The 18686-nt window shown below is 40.5% G+C and overlaps 1 protein-coding gene across 10 annotated transcripts in view; it reads right to left on the reverse strand.

Annotated features, from left to right (window-relative positions):
* The window catches only part of LOC106605415 (growth factor receptor-bound protein 10), an 82922-nt gene that overhangs the window by 39216 nt on the left and 25020 nt on the right, over positions 1–18686 (reverse strand). Inside the window, exons 3-6 of one of the 10 annotated variants that reach the window (XM_045718535.1) lie at positions 18581–18640; positions 16923–16998; positions 16733–16806; positions 6278–6374 (exon numbers count right to left, since the gene is read on the reverse strand). The exons of 1 other annotated variant lie outside the window; for it this stretch is intronic. In XM_045718535.1, coding sequence (XP_045574491.1) covers positions 6278–6374; positions 16733–16735 — 100 coding nt within the window. In that variant the 5' untranslated portion in view covers positions 16736–16806; positions 16923–16998; positions 18581–18640. Of the gene's footprint in view, positions 1–6277; positions 6375–16732; positions 16807–16922; positions 16999–18220; positions 18305–18580; positions 18641–18686 lie in introns of those variants that run through there. 8 more of the 10 variants (XM_014201044.2, XM_045718538.1, XM_045718537.1 and 5 more) reach the window with 8 other exon arrangements.

Consider the following 18686-nt stretch of genomic DNA (forward strand, 5'->3'; position numbering starts at 1 on the left):
TTTACCTTGTCAGCTCAGGGATTCGATCCGGAAACCTTTCAGTTACTATCCCAACGCTCTAACCACTAGGCTACCTGCCGTCCCAAAGGAATAACTTTGGGAACAGGACTTACATTTTGATACTTGAAATACAAGTTAACTTCTCAACTAGAAAGTGTATTATTGGAGTGCATTGGTACCATTGATAGGATTTATTACCTAGCAACTGTGTCTGTCTGGGTTTGGGGCTGGGGCAGACACACCCACACTGCCATCAGTCTTGTTTGTCCCAAATGGCACCCTATGGCCCATAGGGCTCTGGTCAAAAGTAGTACACTATATAGGGAAGAGGGTGCCATTTTGAGTACAGCCCTATGCTTCAGTCCTATTGTTCAGCCCTATGCTTCAGCCTAGGGTTGCAAAGGGAGGGTATATTACTGGAAACGTTCTAAGTTTACCAGTAAACTACCAGAATGTTGGTATCTTTCAAGGATTTTATGTAATCTATCACAAGACATCTAGTGGCTGTTTTGGGTACTTCAGATAATCACAGGTGTCTAATTATCTCTGGCCCTTTTAACATTATTCACTAAGTTGATGTTGTTAATGCCTCATAGAAGTGAGAGAAAGAAATCCAAATGAAGTGTTTTGTTGGTGGGGGGGGTTGGACCTGGAGAAGAATGCCCTGCCAGGCCTAGTCCCTCCCTGGGCCTGCCGTGTCTGGATCCCAACAACCCTGCTGAGGAGGGGCCCCTGAGATTCAGCCTCAGCCTTTAGCTATGTATGTCCTCCAGATTCAGTCCCAAATGGCTCCCTATTCCCTTAATAGTGCACTACTTTTAAACCAGAGCCCTATGAGCCCTATAGTGCATTACATAGGGAATGGGGTGCCATTTGAGACGTAGCCCCAGCCTCCTCCACTCCACCATGACTTATAATTGAAGGCTGCATTATGACTCTCCACACTTCTCCCAAAGTGTGAACTTCCCCGTCATGGATTTAAAAGCATTGCATTGGTGTAAAGATTGGCTGGAGAGGGAGTGCCCACCATTGTTCAATCCGTGACGGGAGTGGGGAGTGAGCAAGTGGGTGGAGAATGAGGATGAGATCCTGCTGCTCCCAAACAACCTAGCCAGGGTAGCAGCAGCAGTGCCTGCATCCCAAATGGCACCCTATCTTTATAGTGCACTACTTTAGACCAACGGCCACAGGTCCCCTTATCCCCTATATGGTGCACTACTTTTGACCAGAGCAGTGCCCATAAGGCTCCGGTCAAAAGTAGTGCACTAAATAGGAAATAGGGTGCCATTTGGAATGCACACAGCAGTGTTTATCTGATCTCTCCTGCTAATCTCTCTCCCACCTTCCCAGCTCCTCTCATGGGAATGTATGGGAGAGAGAGGAGGTACCAATCTTTTTGAAGAAAGGGGAGCGTCCCATGGGGTTTCTTTAAGAATGGAGCCCAAACACATTATTCACTGCATACCACAGTCCTGTATGATAAAGATCTCATATTAACCCTTCAGCGACCAGACCGCACCTGGCCTTCAGTGTAGCCTAGGTATGAACATATTAAATAGTAAGTCAATAGTTAAAAGCCCAACACAACACCATGATACCCACACACACACACCCACACACAGTACCAGCGCAAAACCCAAATAATCTTTCACCTCCTTTCGGACTAGTATTAATTCTCACTACTGACGTACTTAATTATCTGAAAAATGCTAATCTGCAACAGGATGTAGCCATGTCAACAAAACTGCACCTTGACATCAAGACATTTCATAACACAACAATGTTATAGCATCTTATAAGAACATGCCATAAAATACCCGGGTCAGTTTCTACAGTACATTTGTGTGTGTTGACAAATTATATCAGTCCTTTTAAAAGCAAACCTATAATAAACTGCTTCAATCCTTCTCATTCTTGAAATATCAAATTATTCAGGGTGCCGTTCCAACAAAAGCATGTTGTTCTTTCTGCCTAAGCACCAATGAGGTTTATGACAAACACACAAAGTAGGTCTTAGCCCTCAGCTCTATTAAAATCCTATAAGCACAAGTGTGGGTTTTGGGGAAAATGAGGTCAGAATTTCACAGAGGATTATAGCACTACAACAATGTCATAACACCAGAAATATGTTCCAGAAATATGTATGAGCGTTGATGTCATAAACATTGTGCTATGGATTTAGGGATGAGCATGAGTAATTGAGTCCTCAAATACTCGAACGGATGTCAAAACTTGGTCTTTAAGCAGAGGCAAAACAAATAGAATAGTGTGTGGCGACAAAGTGTTAGGCACATCGCTCTCCAAGCACACTCTTCCGCCAATTTGTGCTATTTCATTGATTTCATGGTGTGAATTGTTTGTCAATGTTTATGAATTCCCTGCTATATATCAAAAGTATAACCAGTAGTAAATGTAGGCGTTAATCACTGCAGATTTAATTTTTTTCCCCCCGCGGTACATCAGTCTGCTCATACAGGACTAATAAAGGCCCAGCATTACTTTTGTGAAGAAAAAAAAAATTATCTAGTTTTTTTTTATTCCGATTTTTCAGTGGGTGTTGCAGCACCTTCAGCACCCCTACTTTCCACAGCCAGGCATGTCTGTCTGGTTTCTCCATCTTGTCACTATTGTGTAAACGTGCACGCTTGAGTGTTGGCTATACCTGGCCTGAGCGCCAGGATAGGCATCGGCGTTAGAGTTCATAAATCTGCATTTTCAAAATGCAGACCATCAACAAAGCTGTGTTTTATGTTGAAAGTCCGTGTTTTAAAAAAATTCAATAGTGATCAGGGGTGTGCAACTATATTTTTACTTCACAGAAATACAATTAGTGCAACACTTTATTCGGAAAATAGCTTCATTTCCATCAGAGTGCAAAGTTATTTGGTTAACAGCTACACAAGTAAATGAGCTTACAATGAAAAATCTATTTTTTTTACAAAAACTATGCATGGCCGTCATACTGTAATTCTAATGTTTATCCTTAGAAATGTAGCCAGCCAATTCCTAATCTAATGTTTTGCTTGAAGTTAATCTTGCATTTTACCAGATGAAAGGAGGCTACACCAAGAAAAGTACAGGAGAAAAGTAACTACACATCTGTCAGAGCGCTGTCTGCTGATAGAATCCCAGTTAGTGAATTGTCATCCGAGTGGAGAAGCACAACTGAAGCACCAAATTTGTCTGATGCTAAGCAGAAATTACAATAATAAACATTTTAAATCTGCGTTTAGAAAATGCAGCAAGATATTTCTTACGCGTTTTATCCTCTTTTTTGCATGAAAAACGGGGACAAGCAGCAGCAGCAATCTCGCATCAAATATTTTTGCCACTGCAAAGCGCAGCTTGGACACACCTATTCATTCAAGGGTTTTGCTTTATTTTTTTACTATTTTCTACATTGTAGAATAATAGTGAAGACATCAAAACTATGAAATAACACAAATGGAATCAGGTAATAACCAAAAAAGTGTTTTTTATATTTTATATTTGAGATTCTTCAAAGTAGCCAACCTTTGCCTTGATGACAGCTTTGCACACTCTTGGCATTCTCTCAACCAGCATTATGAGGTAGTCACCTGGAATGCATTTAAATTAACAGGTGTGCCTCGTTAAAAATGTATTTGTCTAATTTCTTTCCATCTTAATGCATTTCAGCCAATCATTTGTGAAAATGAAATGTATGTATTCACTACTGTAAGTCGCTCTGGATAAGAGCGTCTGCTAAATGACTAAAATGTAATGTAAATGTGTTGTGACAAGGTAGGGGTGGTATACAGAAGATAGCCCTATTTGGTAAAAGACCAAGTATATATTATAGCAAGAACAGCTCAAATAAGCAAAGAGAAACGACTGTCCATTATTACTTTAAGACATGAAGCTCAGTCAATACAAAAAACTTCAAGAACTTTGAAAGTTTCTTCAAGTGCAGTCGCAAAAACCATGAAGCGCTATGATGAAACTGGCTCTCATGAGGACCGCCACAGGAAAAGAAGACCCAGAGTTACATCTGCTGCAGAGGATAAGTTCATTAGAGTTACCAGCCTCAGAAATTGCAGCCCAAATAAATACTTCACAGAGTTCAAGTAACAGACACATCTCAACATCAACTTTTCAGAGGAGACTACGTGAATCAGGCCTTCATGGTCGAATTGCTGCAAAGAAACGACTACTAAAGGACACCAATAACAAGAAGAGACTTGCTTGGACCAAGAAACACGAGCAATGGACATTAGACCATTGGAAATCTGTCCTTTGGTCTGATGAGTCCAAATGTAAGATTTTTAGTTCCAACCGCTGTGTCTTTGTGAGACGCAGAGTAGGTGAACGGATGATCTCTGCATGTCTGGTTCCCACCGTGAAGCATGGAGGTGGTGTGATGGTGTGGGGGTGCTTTGCTGGTGACACTGTCTGTGATTTATTTAGAATTCAAGGCACACTTAACCTATATGGCTACCACAGCATTCTGCAGCGATAAACCATCCCACCTGGTTTGCCCTTAGTGGGACTATCATTTGTTTTTCAACTGGACAATGACCCAAACACACCTCCAGGCTGTGTAAGGGCTATTTGACCAAGAAGGAGAGTGATGGAGTGCCCCATCAGATGACCTGGCCTCCACAAATCACCCGACCTCAACCCAATTGAGATGGTTTGGGATGAGTTGGACCGCAGAGTGAAGGAAAAGCAGCCAACAAGTGCTCAGCATATGTGGGAACACCTTCAAGACTGTTGGAAAAGCATCCCAGGTAAAGCTGGTTGAGAATACCAAGAGTGTGCAAAACTGTCATCAAGGCAAAAGGTGGCTACTTTGAAGAATCTAAAATCTAAAACACTTTTTGGTTACTACATTATTCCATATGTGTTATTTTATAGTTTTGATGTTTTCACTATTATTCTACAATGTAGAAAATAGTAAAAATAACAAAAAACTTTTGAATGAGTAGGTGTGTCCAAACGTTTTACTTGTACTGTATATGGGGGAATTTAGCAATTACAACTTGTTATCTGTAATGGTTATGATAAATTAGGAACTGTTTCACGCTGTTGGCATATAGATAAATGTACACCCATTTTTTTCCAGTGTGGGCCTTGTGTACTAAAAATATTGTTTGTTTTTCATTTGAGTACTCGAACAGTAAAATAAATGTCAAATGCCCATGCCTATATGGATATCAGACAATGCGTTATCAAAGGGTCTATATTAATAATATTGACCAATGTTGAAATGTATAGTTTCAACAATATAAACAATGAACAGTTGCCTTTCAAGTATACAATGGTTATCAATGCATTCCTTGATTGATTCATTAATTCTCTCAATCTGATCTTGATATTATGGAGGGAGGGAGGTCTTTGCACATATTAAACATTTTGGGGCAAATATTTTTTGCAAAGCGTTCTCTTCTTTTTTTACCCTAACTCTCATATTATTATAAATCAGTCGTAATGGAATCACTGTGAAAATTATTTGATCCGTCTCCCCATTCACAAATTCCAGTGCAGTGCTCTCCCTTGACAGTGAAAAAAATGGCAATGTAATTTCTGCTCCATTTATTTCCATGACAGCACCAAGCTTTCTCATACACTACCAGACAGTTCAAAAACCTTCAAGCTTTACCTCCCATGCTGGGGCAATATTGTGTGTAAATCTCACGCTCCGATTATCACAGATGAAATTTGTATAGCACAATTAGATTGAAAGCTTAATTATAATGGCACCCCATGTCTTTACAAATCACCCTTTGAACTGCTGAAATGTTTACAGCGGAAGAGCCCCCGAATATACATCCTAATCTGAACTTAATGAGCGGCAGAGCCCTCTGCCATAAAATGTGTCAACAGTAACCCCCCACCCATATCAAAGTGCTCATGCATGCACACACAAACACTGAAAAGACACACACACAACTGTAGATTAAAGCGGAATACAGAAAATGAGACTGCAAATCTCGGATCTGGGAATTAACAATGTGATAAGGATCGTCTTGAAGCTGCAATTCCAATACAAATAGGCCGCATTTCAGAACAAAATCTTGTTAGTGACGTTAGTATTCTCAGAGCAAAAAAATTGGATTATTATTATTATAAATTTTTTTAAACAGTTGTCTTTGTTTTCAATTATGCAGCCTCAAATATGTTGCATCCTAGTTCTGGACCGTCAATACTTACACCATATAATTAGTCTACATCTGTCAAATCATTTGAGCAGAGACACAATAATCTAATGAATATTTCCATGCCGATTTCTAAGTACTGATATTCTTAGAATACCAACCTTGATGGTTAGGAGAGTTCCGATTGGTTGACTTCTGGAAACTCGGCCCAATTAGATCTGCTGGTCTGTGATTGGAGGCTCGGTCTACATTGTCCTGCTGAGAAAAAAAGCCAACAGAGCAGTCATGCCAAAAGCGTTTATTCACAACTTCAGAATCACATCAGAACACTGGGTTTGTCTTTGTCTATCTAGTCTAACACGCAGAGGAACACTCATTTGGTTAAGACCGTATTGTATGCAGTATCAATCTGGTCAATTATGAGGTTAAAAAAGCAACACAATCTCATTGCAGTGCGTGTATGCCCAAGCGCGTGTGTGTGGGTGTATGTCTGTGTACAGGCCTATACTTGGCTCTCCTCCTGCTGGTCTAAACCAGAGCATCCCCTCAGAGCAGCGTGGGGCACTACCATGAAGAGACAACATACCATGTTTTAGGCTGGATATGAGATCATGGCAAAGAGACTAATGAACTAGAACCAGTAAGGAAGACTCCATACTAAGCTGTTGTCTTCAGTCAAGGCCTAGGAAGCAGTTTTAATTTTTTATTTAACTAGGCAAGCCAGTTAAGAACAAATTGTTATTTACAATGACGGCCTACCCCGGCCAAACCCGGAGGACGCTGGGCCAATTGTGCACCGCCCTAGAAGGACTCCCAATCACAGCCAGTTGTGATACAGCCTGGAATCAAAACAGGGTCTGTAGTGATGCCTCTAGCACTGAGATGCAGTGCCTTAGACCGCGGCGCCACTCGGGAGCCTCCCAGTTACTGTGGCAGTAAGCGGTTGTCTTCAGTCGAGGCCTAGGAAGCAGTTACTGTGGCAGTAAGCTGTTGTCTTCAGTCGAGGCCTAGGAAGCAGTTACTGTGGCAGTAAGCTGTTGTCTTCAGTCGAGGCCTAGGAAGCAGTTACTGTGGCAGTAAGCTGTTGTCTTCGGTCGAGGCCTAGGAAGCAGTTACTGTGGCAGTAAGCTGTTGTCTTCAGTCGAGGCCTAGGAAGCAGTTACTGTGGCAGTAAGCTGTTGTCTTCGGTCAAGGCCTAGGAAGCAGTTACTGTGGCAGTAAGCTGTTGTCTTCAGTCGAGGCCTAGGAAGCAGTTACTGTGGCAGTAAGCTGTTGTCTTCAGTCGAGGCCTAGGAAGCAGTTACTGTGGCAGTAAGCTGTTGTCTTCAGTCGAGGCCTAGGAAGCAGTTACTGTGGCAGTAAACTGTTGTCTTCAGTCAAGGCCTAGGAAGCAGTTACTGTGGCAGTAAGCTGTTGTCTTCAGTCGAGGCCTAGGAAGCAGTTACTGTGGCAGTAAGCTGTTGTCTTCAGTCGAGGCCTAGGAAGCAGTTACTGTGGCAGTAAGCTGTTGCTACCTAGTTTGTTTTAGGAGATGAACATTGGGGTTGTTATTTTACCTGAAATGCATATGGTCCTTTTTTTTGCTGGATCTTTGTAAAGTTTTGACCAGGAGTCATACAAAATTGTGTGTTCATATACTCCGATGATTAATCCACAGATAAAAGGGGAAGCCTAGTTAGTTTTTAGTTAGTTATCGTTGATTAATCTCTCCTCTTTCATCTTTCAAGCATGTATGCTTTGTATGCTTGTGAAAACCAATGAGAAGATTGCTGCGTGTCAAGCGTCTCAAATAGAACCAAGTTCTATTTCAGCGTTCGGCAACGCAGACACTCGATGTGCATGGATAAAATGAGTGAATAACATGTACACGTTAATTTATATTGCGACGCTTGCGCATGAAGCATGGCCGGTCTGGTTTCCCTGTTAGTCCACAGCAGAAGTTTTTCAGTCTTTAGGACCATAGAATGTGTTCAGTAGAACGGTGTCCAAAGGAGATAGTACAGATGTTAAAAGCGAAAAGTCAATGTTCAGAGTTCTCCCCAGTGTTTATGCTAGTTGTTCGGTAGATAGGCTAGATGTTTTCTTAAAGCAACTTTGCTTTGTTCTGCCTCAGATGTAGGCCTAAACAACAAGTAGCAGAGAACTTGATACGATTACAGGGCTTCCCACAGAAACACATACTTCCAGAGAACACCGTGTCTTCTTGGACAAAAACATAAAATAAATAAATCACTACAAAACAAGTGTGGGAGATCCATACTGTCATCACTGATTGGAGCACTCACAGTATGCCGCGGGAACAGAATGTACTGTGGTGGACTTCTGTGTTTGGCTTGTTAGGGTGCTCACACACACGCACTCACACGCGCACTCAAACACATGTCAAGACTAAGACCTCTTTTGATACGGCAGAAAAAGCTGTAGCTGTTATAATGCCTCAGTTAGAGAGGTAATGTGTTTATGAAATGGTTTTGTTGTGAAACTGAAGAGGCTCGAACATTCTTTCGTAATTTTGAACACTGGTTTTCATGATGGATCCTTGGTAAGTATGATTCACAACTTGAAGGAGCCCACTTCAATAAATAAACTCTACACAATCTTAATTAGGCCTCTGGCCTATTATAACAAAACGTGTAATAATAACCCTTTGAACCCAAACCGTTTTTTAATACGATCTAAATCAACTCACTGAGAAAAAGCAGCAGCAGTATAGTGGTGGCCCTCTCCAGTCTCGTCCTCCTGACTCCAAGCTAATCCCAGTGCAAAGTGTCTGGACATGGTCGACACCACCAGACTAGACAGGGCTAAAGGTCCAGCTACCAGAGTGTGACTGATCCCACCAACCCAGCCCCGACCCGACTCCCACCTCCCAAATGGCTGCAGCCAGCCAGTGACATGCTTGCTGGGAAGGGGCCAACCATGTATGCCAGTCCCAGCGAGCCCAGGGTTCAGCTCCAGTGAGCCCCCCACCCCGGCACCAGACGCACCACAGCCTAAGCCTCCAGGGAAATGAGCAGACCTTAAAAACATGGGTTGGTCTGGACTGTCAACAACAAGCCCAACGATCACACATCCTTTGACACACCCTTGACAATTGACTGAATGTTAACCTTTTAATATTTGGGAGCCAAAAAAATAGGACTCTGTTTTTGCATAATTCTCAGCCATGTTTAGAGGGGTGGTATGCGCACACCCATGAAAAAAACGTTACCTAGGTGCTGGATCCGAGAGGACAACGTAGAACAAAAAAGTAAATCTGCAAGCTGGTATAACGCTCCCAAAGTTTTTAATAGGACTAGGACAACGTTTTGTTGGCTTCCACAGGATAATTCTTCTCAGCCATGCCAAGTCTTCCAACAGTATTACTACTCTATATTAACATGGGGTTGGAAACGAACACCTGCTCAATTCACTCTGAGAAGAAGCTATTGACCTAAACACTATATGTTGGGTTTAGATCAGTAAATAAAGTACAACTACAACACTGTGATTTAGTGATGCTATCTCAAAACATGGCCACCTACATTCTACACCATAGAAATATAATTAATAGAAGAATTCAAATTTTTCATGATGCCATCTATTTTGTGAAGTGCACCAGTCCCTCCTGCAGAAAAGCACCCCCACAACATGATGCTGCCACCCCTGTGCTTCACGGTTGGGATGGTGTTCTTTGGCTTGCCAGCCTCCCCCTTTTTCCTCCAAACATAACGATGGTCATTATGGCCAAACAGTTATATTTTTGTTTCATCAGACCAGAGGACATTTCTCCACAAAGTACGATCTTTGTCCCCATGTGCTGTTGCAAACCGTAGTCTGGCTTTTTTATGGCAGTTTTGGAGCAGTGGCTTCTTCCTTGCTGAGCGGCCTTTCAGGTTATGTCGATATAGGACTCGTTTTACTGTGGATATAGATACTTTGTACCTGTTTCCTCCAGCATCTTCACAAGGTCCTTTGCTGTTGTTCTGGGATTCATTTGCACTTTTCGCACCAAAGTACATTCATCTCTAGGAGACAGAACGCGTCTCCTCCCTGAGAGCTATGACGGCTGTGTGGTCCCATGGTGTTTATACTTGCGTGCTATTGTTTGTACAGATGAACGTGGTACCTTCAGGCGTTTGGAAATTGCTCTCAAGGGTGAACCAGACTTGTGGAGGTCTACAATTCTTTTTCTGAGGTCTTGGCTGATTTCTTTTGATTTTCCCATGATGTCAAGCAAAGAGGCACTGAGTTTGAAGGTAGGCCTTGAAATACATCCACAGGTACACCTCCAATTAACTCAAATTATGTCAATTAGCCTATCAGAATCTTCTAAAGCCATGACATCAATTTTTGGAATTTTCCAAGTTGTTTAAAGGCACAGTCAACTTAGTGTATGTAAACTTCTGACCCAGTGGAATTATGTTACAGTGATTTATAAGTGAAATAATCTGTCTGTAAACAATTGTTGGAAAAATTACTTGTGTCATGCACAAAGTAGATGTCCTAACCGACTTGCCAAAGCTATAGTTTGTTAACAATAAATTTGTGGAGTGGTTGAAAAATGAGTTTTAATGACTCCAACCTAAGATCAAGAGTTCAATTTGGACTTTCCTCACTATGCTGTCTCTTTGGAGGAACACAGAGTGAGAAGATGAGAATGAGAGTAGGTGTGACCTATTATTTGTTTCCACAGTAATGGGTGGATATAGAATAGCCTAACAGCTGTTAAGTACAATAGGCATCATTCCTGTATTGCTATCGTTCGGCACTAACAGACCCAGTACACCCACTACAATATAAAATAAACACAGTCCCTTTCCATATGCAGGGCTACCTCACTGAACAAGTAGGGGCCTATTCATGTTTAGGCCTAGGTTCTACTCTGGCAGGCGTATTCATAATACTCAACACTGGTTCAATTTCCTCAATAACTGATGGTGTTGTTTTGCATGGTGCATTAATAACTTTCATGAGGCATTTCCTAAATGTTAGCTCTCTATAAAGCCAGCATAATCCTCACACTAAGGATCATTTAAATGCTACCTCACATTCCAGAAAAGGTCACAATTTCTCCCACCTTGAACTTCCATTGGTCATGCTATTACGTTCAAAAATCACATTGTTTAACTCTCCTGAATAAAAACAATAACAATATGTGGTCCAATTGTCATAGAGTTACATTTCATTGCATGCTAACCTAAATACAAGTGCATGGATGTATAGTGGACTCGAGGCTAGGGTGAAATGGCCTACTCTACTGCTAGATGACGTCAAACTCCAAGTCTAGTAGCCTAATTCAGAAGGATAGTTAGCCCTGCAAATTCATGGTAAAGTCAAATATCAATTTAAATAGCAGATTTTATTGCTGTATGTTTATGTAGATAAGCCTACGGTTTCCTCTGGGGTTTCTCTGGTAGAGAGAGAGAGGCTTTGAAACACTGAACTTCTTTTACAAGTCAGGGCACATTTGTCATGTAACCCACTAGATGCCTAAAATGCATCCTGATTCAACAAACGCAGCTCAACCCAAACCTTTCCTGTCGGTCTGTGTCTCAAAAATAAAGTATAAGAACCAGATTTTTGAATCTCCCTATTTACTTCCAAGAAAAACCAGAACAAGAAAGCTTGACTTCCAGGAACAGGAAACCATATGCTTCTGCCAGAAAAATCCCCACTTCATTCACTCTAAAAACACCTACAAAAATCAAGGCGAAGAATGTACTGCTCTGCAAAGACTGATGTGTTTCAGGGAATAAGATCAGCTTTAATGGCTACAGCAGCGTGAAGCCAGAGCCTGTGTCCCAAATGGCACAATATTCACTACATTGTGCACTTATTTTGACCAGGGCCCACAAAAATACTGCATTACATGGGGGATAGGATGCCATTTGGGACACAAACAAACATGGCCCCCGACCAGATGATAAACCTATAGCTAAAATATATTTCTCTCTGCAGAACTTTAACTCATGCAAACTTTGACTCAAGTTAAAATGTGCTGCTTCACATTGCCAAATTTGCATTTCACCTCTGTCACTTCCATAGAGATTTTCCTTGTAATCGTATTCTAGTGAGTTCAATTCTTTGAATCGTTTAAAAAGCTGCAATATGTCACTTTTTGGGCGACCCGACCGAATTCACATAGAAAAGTTATAGATCTATCATTCTCATTGAAAGCAAATCTAAGAAATGGCAGATCTGTTCTATGTGCACTATTTCTATGCATCCCTTGCTTAAGATTAGTTTTTGTGTCTTCCTTTAGTTTTGTACACCAGCTTCAAACAGCTAAAAATATAATATTTTTGTTTCTGGAAAATATATTTCACAGCTTTTTAGATGGTACAATGATTCTCTACACAATACTTGCTTGTTTTGCCACATAAACTGAAATTAGGCAAACTATTACCATTTTGGTAACACTTTACTTGACACCCAGTGTAAGGTCATTACAGCTGACATAACTTGTCATAACCTGTCATAATATGGTCATAACACTGTCATGACCCATATATTTACACCTGTTGTGACATATATTGCGTTATTTTATGGCTGGTTATGACACCTACATAAGAGTGTCAAAACCCACATTTATTCAAATTTGTTTTTTCCATTTCAAGAAGTTTCCTTTCGTTTGAAAGTTTGTTTCTTAAATCCTTTGTTGTTGTAATGAATTCTTTACAGTCATGCTTTTTTCAACATATTTTAAATAACACTGTCATGAAGCATTATGGCCATCTTGGGTCACTTTACTTGGACTAAGAAAATACACTTTATGACACTGTCAAGAAGCATTATCAGCATCATAATGCCAGATAATGCCGTACATGCCCTTATATCAGTCTGCTCCTGCGTTCATCCCAGTCATCAGCAACAGAGCATTGGGTTAGGTGCATGTGTGCACAATTCCAATAAAAAAAATATATATATATATAACATAAACATATTGTTGACATGTAGGTTATGATGTAATGGAATGTTTTGCCTTGTGTGGTAGGTTTTTACACACATTTGTAGGTGTCATAACCAGCCATAAAATAACACAATATATGTCACAACAGGTCTAAATATATGTGTCATGACAGTGTTATGACCATATTATAAAAGTTATGACAAGTTATGTCAGCTGTTATGACATGGTTATGACCGTGTCATAACGTGTTATGATGCTGGGTGTCAAGTAAAGTGTTACCCTTTGTAGCAACCAGGAAATGGCGGCGCGATTTCTGCATAGTGCATCTTTAAATGTCACTTATTTTCTTCAGAGTTTAGGCCTTCACGGAATCCTATTTACATTTTACAGTCAGTATAAACTGAAACAGTAAACCATCTTGACAAATGGAAACTACTTTAGCAAGTAGGCCAACCTCTGTTTCCACGGAATACGCCTAGTCTATTCAGTACACTAAAACATTAAACTAACCACAATACTATTTAACACAGACTCTTGAGCTCAATACTAAGTCCACAGCTGTGTAGCAGCCATAGTCCGATGGTTCATTATTACATATTCATGAACATCATTGCATTGGCTGTTTTCGAGTTGCGGACATACAGTTGAAGTCGGAAGTTTACATATACTTAGGATGGAGTCATTAAAACTCGTTTTTCAACCACTCCACAAATGTATTGTAAACAAACTATAGTTTTGGCAAGTTGGTTAGGACATCTACCTTGTGCATGACACAAATCATTTTTCCAACAATTGTTCACAGACAGATTATTTCACTTATAATTCAATGTATCACAATTCCAGTGGGTCAGAAGTTTACATACACTAAGTTGACTGTGCCTTTAAACAGCTTGGAAAATTCCAGAAAATGATGTCATGGCTTTAGAAGCTTCTGATATACTAATTTACATCATGTATGTCAATTCGAGGTGTACATGTGGATGTATTTCAAGGCCTACCTTCAAACTCAGTGCCTCTTTGCTTGACATCATGGGAAAATCTAAGAAATCAGCCAAGACCTCAGAAAAACAATTGTAGACCTCCACAAGTCTGGTTCATCGTTGGGAGCAATTTCCAAATGCCTGAAGGTACCACATTCATCTGTACAAACAATAGTACGCAAGTATAAACACCATGGGACCACACAGCCGTCATACCGCTCAGGAAGGAGACGCGTTCTGTCTCCTAGAGATGAACGTACTTTGGTGTGAAACGTGCAAATCAATCCCAGAACAACAGCAAAGGACCTTGTGAAGATGCTGGAGGAAACGGGTACAAAAGTATCTATATCCACAATAAAACAAGTCCTATATCGACATAACCTGAAAAGCCGCTCAGCAAGGAAGAAGCCACTGCTCCAAAACCGGCATAAAAAAGCCAGACTACGGTTTGCAACTGCACATGGGGACAAATATCGTACTTTTTGGAGAAATGTCCTCTGGTCTGATGAAACAAAAATAGAACCGTTTGGCCATAATGACCATCATTATGTTTGGAGGAAAAAGGGGAGGCTTGCAAGCCAAAGAACACCATCCCAACCGTGAAGCACAGGGGTGGCAGCATCATGTTGTGGGGGTGCTTTGCTGCAGGAGGTACTGGTGCACTTCACAAAATAGATGGCATCATGAGGCAGGAAAATTATGCGGATATATTGAAGAAACATCTCAAGACATCAGTCAGGAAGTTCAAGCTTGGTCGCAAATGGGTCTTCCAAATGGACAATGACCCCAAGCATACTTCCAAAGTTGTGGCAAAATGGTTTAAGGACAACAAAGTCAAGGTATTGGAGTGGCCATCACAAAGCCCTGACCTCAATCCTATGGAAAATTTGTGGGCAGACCTGAAAAAGCGGGTGCGAGCAAAGAGGCCTACAAACCTGACTCAGTTACACCAGCTCTGTCAGGTGGAATGGGCCAAAATTCACCCAACTCATTGTGGGAAGCTTGTGGAAGGCTACCCAAAACGTTTGACCCAAGTTAAACAATTTAAAGGCAATGCTACCAAATACTAATTGAGTGTATGTAAACTTCTGACCCACTGGGAATGTGATGAAAGAAATAAAAGCTGAAATAAATCATTCTCTCTACTATTATTCTGACATTTCACATTCTTAAAATAAAGTACTGATCCTAACTGACCTAAGACAGGGAATTTTTACTAGGATTAAATGTCAGGAATTGTGAAAAACTGAGTTTAAATGTATTTTGCTAAGGTGCATGTAAACTTCCGACTTCAACTGTATTGATTCAATGTTTATGTATTCCTATTGGTTGGTTGAATTTGCAGATTGATAGGTGCTATACCATTGGTTATGCTTTCAGATAGGGGGAGATCACGAACGTAAATTCTTCCCAGTCTGATATTGACATGCAATTGGTAGGTCACGTTCTGAAATACTGTATTCTATTTTCATATTTACAATGTGTACACGTTCACAAAGTACATGTCTTGATGTATAAATGTGTACGGTGCCTGTTAGATATTGGGGGCAACCTGGGATGTGCTTTTGTATGTATTTGCTGTAAGAGCAAGTTAGCTAGCTTGCTCTAATTGTAATGTTCGCATTGGTTATTTCCATGCTAACAGACGAATCACGAATCTACAGCCATCTAATGTGGTTCCTTGTGTCTATCGTCAGAATAAACACCAATCAACTGGGATCGCTGGCTGGACAGTCCTTTCTTTAAAAAGCTTCCCCAGTGAAAAATGTCTGGCACCGCCAGTGAACTTTCACGTAACTGTCTCACTGGCTTTGTATGTCTGCCGCTGGTGGCGAAACCCATTTAACCCTCTGGGGATCAATAAAGTTAATTCGACAGACACTGTGACCCAAAGACCTATTAGAAGCAAACCAAGAGTGACAACGCAATCCATGTGTCCATTAACTATTAAAGATCATAACCCTACATGTAGGCCTACATCAATTACAGTGGGGTTGAAAATTATTGACACCCTTGATTAAGATGAGCAAAAATCATTGTAGAAAATAAATCATTCAAATTCTGAGCTACGATGTATGTTAAAAAAAATGGGGACATTTTATTATTTTATACTAATTCAATTTCTCAGAGAAAGAGATTTTGTTTAACAAGTCATCTATTTTTTTAAAGGTAGTGGGCAAAATTATTGACACCCCTAAATATTCTTACAAATAAAGTAGTCAAAAGTTTAGTATTTGGTCCCATATTCCTAGCACGTAATGACTACATCAAGCTTGTGATCTTTGACCCTCTGTAAATTTCTCACTCGTCATTATTCACGATTCATTCAGGATTATCCGTAATCATGGTAGCATCCACATTAATGTAAAGTGTTTAGAAACATATTCTATTCTTATTTACAATAAAAGTGACTCCAAAATGAAACAATACATTACTTACCATTAATTTCTATTGGGCACAAAATAATCTGAAACACAACCAAAACAAACTGCAAATGCATCCAACAAGTTTAGTAGTCACTGCTACTTTATTTCTAAGAATCTTTAGGGGTGTCAATAATATTATTTGTTAAACAAAATCGAGTTAATTTAGCAATGGTATTAGTATAAAATAATATAATTTCCCCATACAATATAGTTCAGTATTTTAATTATTTATTTTATACAGTCATTTTTGCTCATCTTTATCAAGGGTGTCAATCATTTCAGACCACACTGTATGTACTGCACTATTATATACTGTACCATCTTTGATGACAGAAGTCTATCGATCCATCACTGACTGACCCAACATGGAAACATGACGCGCCCCTCCAGATCTACCAAACAAAGAAAAACCAGACTTCTGCTCATTAGGGCACGCCACGTAAAACGCTGGAAAACCTTTAGCAACCGAAAATGAAATGTTTGTGTCCAGACCCTCCCTGTTTCAGACCGTTTGCCTCCGTTTGGTGACTAATGAACACGACTCAGAAGATACAGTTCTCCTTCACTGGCATCCCACTGGCATCCTAGACCATAAGCAGAAACTCATAACAGGACTAAACACCTGACCTTTCACACACAGTGTTTAATTGAAAGTAGAGCTGGGACGATAAACCGGAAAATATCGATCACATTGCTGATATCGTTCATTACTATAAGTAGCCTATACTAGAGAAATGTGAAGTTTGAAATGAAATACGTTTCCTAATATGGGTGATTTTTAAATGGGACAATTTCCATCAGACTAATAGTAGTAGTTTAAAGGATCATAATTGTTATTTTTTTTATAAAAGTATAGTTCTATTTATCGTTATTGCATCAACTCAGGTAATTTATTGCGATATGGATTTTGGTCCATATCCCCCAGCTCTAATTGAAAGTACAAAAAACGGAGACATTTCAATCCATATAAAATCCAGTTCAATAGTTCTACTCAATACAGTAATTAAGTTGGTAAGCTTTCCTTGGAGTGCTGTGGCAAACCTCCAGTCAGTTCACCCAGCTCTCTCTCGCTCTTTCTCCAACACCGCCTTGGAGCTGAGCCCAGAATCCCATAACATTTACTAGTTATATAACCCCAGGATAAAGAGGCTGTTTCTGCCCATTATTTACAAATGAAAAAACTGACAGTGTGAATGAGCCCGTCGAGGAAGAGATCAGATGCATAGGCTAGCTACTTCTAAGAACTGTTAAGCTAGCAGAGATACTTTGTGTTTAGCTGCATGACTAAACGAGTGTGTCTGATACTAGAAAAGTGGACATAGCCTATTCATATTCTATTCTTTAGCCTTAACCACAATGAAAGCCCAAGGGAGAGGGTGGGTGGTGGATGACAAGCTAAAATCCCCACAGCACAGGCTTCCTAAATAGCCCTTTAGGGCTGGATGGGTTGAACTCTCCTCTACAGCGCGAGTGACCAGGCTGATTGATAGTCTATTTCCCACTAGACTGGGGTTGAACTGCTGCACGTGGAAACAAACAATGTAAAAAACAATCCGGTTAATCCATTGATTGAGACCACTGCTGACGGTTTTACGTCGGGTCCAGATTCCCCATGCTGGGCCATGCACCATGTGAATCACCATCAATGTATTCAGCCCAAAGGAATGTGCGTCCATGCCACTGCCATTCATTGGCTCTTCTGTTTTCATTCATGCTCTGCCACTAAATCTATTGGCCATGACAGGTACATTCACAGCAAGGTTTTTATGCTACGGCCCAGCTGAGAGAGTGGGCTCTGGTTTTTACCTCTCGCTCCCGTCTTCCCTCGGCTCTGGCTCTGGGGTGAGGGAGGGCTTATAGCAGGAGAACTGGGAGTGTTTAAACAGTCTTTTCCTAACCACTCCATGTATAGTTTTATATACAGTTCCATATGTTAGATGCATATACAGCGTTTTATTATTTTTAAGTTTATGACTTGTGTAAATAAGAGTTCCAAATCCCAAATGGTGCTGCTTCAGCAAACACTAGAATATTACCACAGCTAATAAAGAGCTTATAAAACATGGCAGACCTGGGTTCAAATAGTATTTGAAATCCTTTTAACACTTTAGCTGTGCTTGCTTTAGCTGTGCTTGCCTTGTGAAAAAGTACCAATGGAATACTCACAAAAGTGAAAACCGCGCCCAACTGGCACTGCAGCCAGGCTCAAGTAAACGCTCAAAGTTACTGAAAGAAAACAAATCATATTTGAAGCTAGGTCTGATAGATGGTG

This window comes from Salmo salar, chromosome ssa05, assembly GCF_905237065.1.
Source record: "Salmo salar chromosome ssa05, Ssal_v3.1, whole genome shotgun sequence".
Taxonomy (NCBI): Eukaryota; Metazoa; Chordata; class Actinopteri; order Salmoniformes; family Salmonidae; genus Salmo; species Salmo salar.